The following is an 8544-nucleotide window of genomic DNA, read 5'->3' as shown; positions in this document are numbered from 1 at the left end:
AAGAAAAGAATCGTTAGTGGAAGGAGTCTAGATCGACTGATTTGTAAGAAGATTTTTTTTCTTGATAGTGTGATCTCGAAGGCTTCCTTATAGATGCCGAAGAATCCCATGGATTTGTTTGGTGGTTCTCTATTCATGGTTTTGAAAGTTTTTGTGATATAAAAAGAGTTTATAACAGAAAGATAAGTATAGGAAAATGAAACTAAAACTAAGTTTGTTGATGAATCTTTCATCCAAAAATTTATATAACACAACTCAGTGATGAGCTTCTGATGGACTACTTTGACTTGAATATCATTTATTTATTACACATGCCCCTTACTTTCTTAGAACGCGAGCGGAAATTGTCAAAGATCGCGACGTTTCTAAGAATAATGCAAATTGCAGACAGAACCTTGAAAGCGCGTAATGGATCCACATGGACTGAGTGGACAATGAATGCCTTAATGGGACGTTTTTTCCCACCATAAGCTATGGTGTGCGGGATTATCGTTTCCTACATTGACCAGGAAAACCACATTAATAACCCCATTGGTATATGGGTTATCAAATTTTATGAATACCAATCCTGTCGATATGAATTTGGTAAGATTGTAAATGAACCAAATTTTCGGTTGTCTAATGAAGAAGTTTTGCGAGGGAAAATTATTTGCAACTCATATATCTGTTACTAATACGCAACATATGATCAATATTGGTTTAATGTGAAGCAATTGAGGGTGATATCGACGAGTTGATCCAGTTTGATGGGGTTTATATATAATTGGGGACCCCAGTACTTCGATTACCAAATCAATTTTGGAAAAAGATGATCGATTACAACCGAATTTGAACAAATTCAATGAAATTGAAAACAACTGTTGCAAATTGTATTAGGCCACATTTTTTTCATTATTTTATTTTCGCTTGTCTAGTGAAGAAGTTTTGCAAGGGAAAATTATTTGCGACTCTAATATCTGTTACTAATACGCAATATATGTTCAATTTTGGTTTAATGTGAAGCAATTGAGGGTGATATCGACGAGTTGATCCAGTTTGATGGGGTTTAAATACAATTGGGGACCCCAGTACTTCGATTACCAAATCAATTTTGGAAAAAGATGATCGATTATAACCGAATTTGAACAAATTCAATGAAATTGAAAAGAACTGTTGCAAATTGTATTAGGCCACAACCGATAATCAATGCGAGTTTTGATTAATTTTATGGCACTTAACAATACTTGGGATAATAACTCTATGATCATCTAACCAATTTTGAAGAAAAAAGACTAATTCCTTTCAATTGGATCGGTCAAAAATGTAAAAAGAAAAACGTTGCGTGCAATAGCATTCTTTGCCCATATAGTGAACACATAGAAAAAATTCGATCGTCCAATGATAGTCTGATTATTAAACTAACAAGTCTGAGATATTGCAAAATTTTAGTCATAAAGAATCAATTTTAGATTTCTCTGTAACAAACATATTTCATTGACTAATTGAGTCGGTTTCCGTCTCATTATAGTGGGCAATGGCTCCTATCACAAGGCCTTGTGTTAAAAAGACCAAAATCAATATTTTTTGGGTGAAAAGGACATTTAGATTTTGATACTGTTTAAATGGACAAAAATATAATAACAGCCAGGATGTAAACAGTTTCATCCTACCCATTTTCAAATACTTTTTCTTATTTTTAATTTACATCAGGATGTATCCAGTTTCATCCTTGTTATTTTTTAAGTTCAAGTCAGGATGAATCCAGTTTTATCCTTACTATCTTTTTGATGTCCATTTCACTCATACTAATTTTTACTCGTTCATTTGAACCATGTTTTAAAAATATTTGGACAAATTTTCTACGTTTTTCTTGAAAAAATATGTATGTATGCATGTAAACCAAGATGCATAAGTGCCTCTATTTTCATTGGATCATTCATTTAAAAAATCAGTATAATATGTCACTGAAAAGCATATACATTTCCAACAGTGTAATTTACTTATTTAAATAATTAAAACAACTGTAAATCCAAATTACATAAAAATTTCTTTTCACAAGCTAATCAAAAACCTCATCAAACTGAAGCTCTTTGCATTTGAATGTCATCTCTTTGGCTCCCCAAATTCGCATAACCGACGTCTAGGTGCTTTGCAATGTTCGAAACATCCTCATTGTGATAAGATTTACAAACAAAGTAGACAATCGTTTGTATTACAAGAGTAAAATGAATCAAAACCAACAATACCAAATAACAAGCTATTCCCACGAATATCTTACCCACTAAACTCGACATAAATCCGTATACCACCAGTAATGAGAATGCGAATATTACACCAGCAGAAGCGATATGAAGAACTAGAAAAGCAACAGAAGAGGCAAAGATTTTACCTCTAACCAGTTTCATACTCTTTCCCAGTGCTTTTCTACCGCAATCGTTTTCCAATACCGACATTACAATTGCAACACTCCAAACATTCTCCATGTAAATTAATCCAATTAAGAAAGGGATGAATAGACAAAGACCAAATATCAGAACTTTATCCTTCCCTTGACCTTCATCATTGACGCTGACGAAAAACCAAAGGAACAATCCAACAGCAACGCCGGTGTATATAATCACGATGAGAAGACACCACAAAAATGTTACGATAAGTTTGCCCCGTACCTTTGGGAATATCCCGATTACTCCCTTGAATGTTATATCTCTGGATGAGTAGATACAAGCAACAAGATACACCACACTAGAAGTTGACAAGAGAGTGAAAATGAGGTTTAAGATTGCGTAGATGATTTCAGTGATAGCGCTAGCGATGCCTCTGGATTTTGCATTGTTCCGGTTTCGGATGAAGTATGATACTTGGATTTGAGATAAGAGAATAATGGTTAGTGGAAGGAGTATAGCTAGAGTTATTTGTGAAAATATTTTTTTCCTTGAAAATGTAATCTTGAAGGCTTCCTTATACATGCCGAAAAATCCCATGGACTTGTTTGCTGGTTCTCTATTCATGATTTTGTAATTCTAGTAACAATGAGTTTACAGAAAGATACGTTTATGAAAATGTATTTTAAACTCTCTTTGTGGATATATATATTTCAGAGGACTACTCTGATGATATTTATACAACACAGCTCCAAATATTTGAACCTCTGATGGATTACTTGACTTGAATATTATAAATCTTGATTTCTTAGAATGCGGAAGGAAGTTCAAAGGAAATTGACGAAGACGGTGATTTTTGTAAGAACACTTCAAGAAACCTTGTTAAAAGCGTGTAAGGGATCAACACGGACTGAGGGGACAAAGAGCAATAATGCAAGGGGGGCATACTGCACTTAATTCTGGGACCTGTGCATGTCAAGTGGAGGGTGTTTGATGATTTTAGATTTTTTCAGTTGCAAACCTTAGCCATTCATTTGCAAATTGTGTAAAGCTATGGTTATCTGCTTTCAAGTCTTTTAGCCAATTGTTTCAAGCAATAACTCTCGATCTATAAATATAGTCAAGAAGAGCTGTTACCGGCAATGAATTTGGCACCTTGACACGGATTTGATATGTTGACCAAAGGAAAGAAAGAAGATATTTTGATCTCCAACAAATTTGGCAAAAGGGTTTTATTTGTCGTTTGTGTACTGTAGGGTGAGCAAAAAGTCCGGAACCGCGGATTTTATCCGTATCCCTTCACAAAATTGCGAGTGAAACCCAATCCACAAAACCTATTGATCGGATACGGGTGGGATTCTTAAATCCGCACTTTTAACGTTTTGGTTGCGGTTGGATTTTGAAATCCGCGGATTCACCCGCATCCGCAATAACCACGAGAAGAATGCTTTTCTTCCCTAATTGCAGTTAGCAAGGAAAGACAAGGAAAAGATTGTCGCACTTCTGAAAAATCAAGATTAGATTGTCACGAGTGAAATTGAGGAGTCTGTTTGTTGTCTTTGTTCTCCTATAAGATGACGAAGTTTCCATGTCTAGCTTATTCTCTTATTTGATTGGTATAAGCTTTTTATATGATGAAAGTAAACAATGCACATGTTGCAGCTATTTTATTGAATATACCGTCGTCTAATGCAGATTTGCAGACCACATCATCAGAAGTTCACTCCCGGGCCCGAACTCTGAATCTCCAAATTAAGTAAACTTGTGATGTTGTTTATAAATAGTTATTGACCAATTTAACTCCCCTTCAGTGGATGCATGAACTGATGATACATGACGTACGAGTCAATAACAAAAGTAGGTGTAAATGAACGTATGCAAACTGTAGATTCCCCAAACTAATAGCTGCTGGTTGGTTTTCGTTCTTTCCGTAATCAACGAAGAGGAAATTAGGTTTTCTAGTCGTTTTTTTTTTGAGAGGCTAAATCCGTGGTTAATCCGCATCCAGTACGTAAGCACCCGCTGACATCCGCGGTTGATTGGGCCGGATACGGTTAGATTTTCCAAATCCGCAACTTTGACGGATTGGACGCGGGTGACTCCTAATCCGCATCCGTCCGTCCGTTGTACACCCCTAGTGTACAGTGTTTTGGCACAATTTTTTTTTCTTTCACATCCTTGAAACTTTTAACTAATGATATCTGGTTAATTTGAAACCTGGCGAGATTGGGGTATACCCAAACTAATTGGGGTATACCAAATAAGACAAAAGATAGTCATTTTGAATTAAAATCAACCCACCCCTTAACCTTGTATTTTCTAAATGGTTAATATGATTTTGTTTAATTAACACTAAAAATTCTGATTAGCTTAATTAATTGAGTTTAGACTGATTAATTGAGTAGATTAAAACTTATGAATTTAAGTTATGAAATATTTTTTTTGATTGAATTCATGTGGGAAGATTTTTGATAAAAAGAATTTTTTTTGAGAATTTTTTTCAACGAAAATGAAAACATACTACCCAAACACTTCTAAAAAGGGGAGCAAAGATGATGTGTGAAATCATACTCAAAATTATAGAAGAAATCAACATTTTCAGTTCTGAAACTATGAAAAGTCGGCAGGGTCGACGATGAAGAACATTCCAGCAACTTATGGCCGGCAAGGTCTACGGATGAAGAACATGCCGATCTATTATTTTTGTCACACAGGAGGCTGTCGAAATGTTTCACTAGTCGGCATCTTATTGATTTCTTACCCTGTCGGCAAGGTCGTCAAAAAATACCTTGCCGACTATAGGATTGTTGACATGCAGAAAAAGGTGTTGCAAATGCATGATAAGTCGGCAAGGTATTAACTTCATAACCTGCCGACTGAAATATAGTCGGCAAGGTACAAGGATGAATACCATGTCGACCCTGTAAAATGCTAATTTCAGAGATGAAAAGTCGGCAATTTCACCAAAAAAACACTCTGCCGGCTGAAACTGGTCGGCAAGTTCGACAAGCAAATATCCTGCCGGCTTTTGAATCACACAGGGTTTGAGATTGGGTTTGATTTCATACCCAATCTCAAACCGCGTATAAATGTATAAGCGATTTGAGATTGGATATGAAATCATACCCAATCTCGAATCCCGTAGATAACTTTTTTTTTTGGTTTCGTTTGATTTTTGATGGATTTTTGATTTCATCACATTTCGATTGAGTTTTGAAAAAATTTTGGGTCACAGTCGGCAAGGTATAAATAGTAAGGATGATTTAGTATTTTAGCATCTTTTAGACACCCCTTAGCACACTATTTTGGATGGGAACAAAATGGGTATACCCCAATTAGTTTGGGTACACCCAATCAAGCCCGGATTTGAGAGTTTAACGCATTGTATATATCAATTCGTAGCATTTTCAAAAGTCACAAAGTTTTAGGAATTCTCAAATAAGCGTCCTTCCTTCTGGGCATGAAACCGACGGGACATCTATCTTTGTCTCTCCCATTTTGCTCTGGATTTTTGACAGGAGAACTCCATTGCCTGTGGGGAAATAAACAATCTCCTAGAAGGCTAGAACCACAGAAATTGCTCAGATTTTCATAGATGCGATATTGTCGCTTTCTCTAGCGTGTAGAGTTTGGCAACTTGGGGGGGACTATGTATAAGGTAGTACATAAACTCTACACGCTTTCTCTAGCGTGTAGAGTTTTTCATAAAAAATTTAGTCGAAATTATCACAGTTGACATGGATTTTGTTTTTGTGGATTACATAAAATGAAGGTAGTACCGAAAATACAAAAATTACAGAAAACTAATTAAGGTTTTACAAAATTTTACAAAATTAAAAGAATGTATACATCGTTGACACAAAAATATCAAACCAACGCCGCAGGCTCTAGTTGAACCTCTTTTCCCCCATCTATATGAGCATTAGGGCCTCCTTGAAGGTGTTGAGCAACATTCGCTATGTCTTCATTGTGGTAAGATTTGCAGACGAAGTAGATGATCGCCTGGATGACAAGACTAAAGTGAAGGAGAACAATCATCAACAAATAACAAGCGATTCCTAAAAATACTTTTCCTGTCAAACTCGATATTTTCCCATTAACCACGAACTGATCGAAGGTGTAAACTATACCAGAAATAGGAATTGCAAGCACCAAACAGACGGCATATGAAACCAGTGTCTTTCCCCATATCAATTTTTTACTCTTTATCATGGCTTTTCTACCATAATCTTTTTCCAGCACCGTTATTACTGTTGCGGTGCTCCAAACAAGACTCATATAAAGTAATCCGGCATAGTAAGGTATTGATATACTACTAATAACTATAGCGTTTTTCATCCTGGGAATTCCAGTTTCCGCTCCACCCTGGCTGGCCCAAAACCAAACGTACAAAAACGATGCCCCAACGGAACATATAACAAAGACAAGAAACCACCACAGAAAGGTGACCAGAAGTCTACCCCAGACCTTAGGGAACACACTAATGGCTTTCTTGAAGGTGATATCTTTGGAAGTATAGAAACAAGCAACGACGTATGATAGAGTAGAAGTTGAGAAGAGATATAAGCTGAGAATGAAGTGTTGAGATTATTAGTCCCACATTGTCTGGGCATCTAAGATCCTGCGGTTTATAATCCTAAGGGCCTCTCCACTCATTGCCAATTGGTTTTGAGTTGGATGTCCGTATTCTAACATGGTATCAAAGCAGGCTATTTGCGACGAGTCATCATTGACCGCGCCTTTACTCCGCGTCACCCGATTTAATTGTCCACGTGTTAGACCCAACGAGGCTACACGTGAGGGGGCGTGTTGGATGTCCGTATTCTAACATGAAGATCAAATAAATAAATTTCGTCACCGCATGAAGAATCCATCTGGATTTTTCTCCATCATTTGTTTGGTACGTCTTGGTTCGGATGTAGTATGAAATTTGGTATTCAGACAACAAAAGAATGGTTAAAGGGAGAAGTATAGCTAGAAAGATTTGTGAAAATATTTTTGTCTTTGCAGCTGTAAGCTTGTAAGCTTCTTCAAAGATACCAAAAAATCCCATGGATTTATCTACTCTTTCCATGTTCATAATGACTATATACTACTCCTTGCTAACTAGCTAGAGATAGAGATGCAGAGATATTTAGATAGAGATGATCAAAAAAAGACACAAGGAAGAATCAGATGCTATGTTGGTATTTGAATTGGAAATTCTCAAAGAGATGAAGTTTCTTAATATAGAATGAGTGAAGTGGAGCCTTATATATACAAGGAGATGAGGATAAGAATTCAAGTTGGATGATCAACGCGGAGATTGAATAGTCAAATAAGTTGTCCAACAATTTTGACCTTTCCTTGAAAAGTATCTCTCAAGTTGAGAGTCCCAACTGATACTGCAAGGAAACACCGGCCCAATGTCCGAAACCACGAGGCTGAAGGCACAATAAGTGTGCCGCTGCAACCATGTAAAATTGGAGATTTTTCCGTAGTCTTTGCAGTTCCTCCCGAGTTCTTACAACTGCGATCAGTTTCAGCGGTCCTTTTCTTTGGATTTACTGTTTACAGTACCTGCATTCTTACCGTTTACCTTTTTGCTGTTTTGGCTCATAAGACAATTTAACCAAACAGAATCACTGTTATTGGATTTCTGGTGTCTGCAAATAAATTTTCAAGAATTTTCCACCGAAAATTACTATGGATATGCCGCAGTTTTTGTATAGTTAGCGGATCAAACTCTGGATTGAAATGATGGAGCTCGAGATGGTCAAGCCATTTTTCGGGATAAGGTTGTGAGAATACAAGAAATTTGTTTGAGAAAGGTGCAAAATAGTTTAGATCATGAATGCCCGGTTATAGTATGCAGGTCCTGTAGAAGTTCTGCTGCTCGGCCATAACGTAGTCGCGCATAACATCTTCAACCATAATGGACCAATTGTTGGGAAAATTGGCACCCTGAATGCAACGGAAATCAGGATCATAAAGGGCAGCTGGTGATCATTTGAACCAAACATGTGAGAAAGAATAAGAGAGAGACAGAAGATAAACAAACACACAACCAAAACACAAGATATACGTGGTTCACCTTTACAGGCTACATTCACGGCCAACACCACCACAAAAGCTTCAATTAATTCAAAGATCATTACATGATCTTTTCGAAACCCAAAACAAGACCCAAAGAGTTAACAAGACA

The 8544-nt window shown here is 36.6% G+C and overlaps 1 protein-coding gene across 1 annotated transcript; it reads right to left on the bottom strand.

Moving 5' to 3' along the window:
• Nucleotides 1-2054: 2054 nt before the first annotated feature.
• On the bottom strand, nt 2055-2987 carry LOC113357861. The gene has a single exon (XM_026601351.1). The coding sequence runs from the start codon at nt 2985-2987 to the stop codon at nt 2055-2057; it is 933 nt and encodes a 310-aa protein (XP_026457136.1).
• Nucleotides 2988-8544: the final 5557 nt, after the last annotated feature.

This window comes from Papaver somniferum, chromosome 1 (assembly GCF_003573695.1).
Source record: "Papaver somniferum cultivar HN1 chromosome 1, ASM357369v1, whole genome shotgun sequence".
Taxonomy (NCBI): Eukaryota; Viridiplantae; Streptophyta; class Magnoliopsida; order Ranunculales; family Papaveraceae; genus Papaver; species Papaver somniferum.
The sequence above is the reverse complement of the archived record's forward strand: the minus strand, read 5'-3'. Positions and strand labels throughout refer to the sequence as shown.

Bases quoted from the DNA above. Each gene is read 5' to 3' on its own strand.
- LOC113357861 (XM_026601351.1), bottom strand. From the start codon at position 2,987: ATGAATAGAGAACCAGCAAACAAGTCCATGGGATTTTTCGGCATGTAT.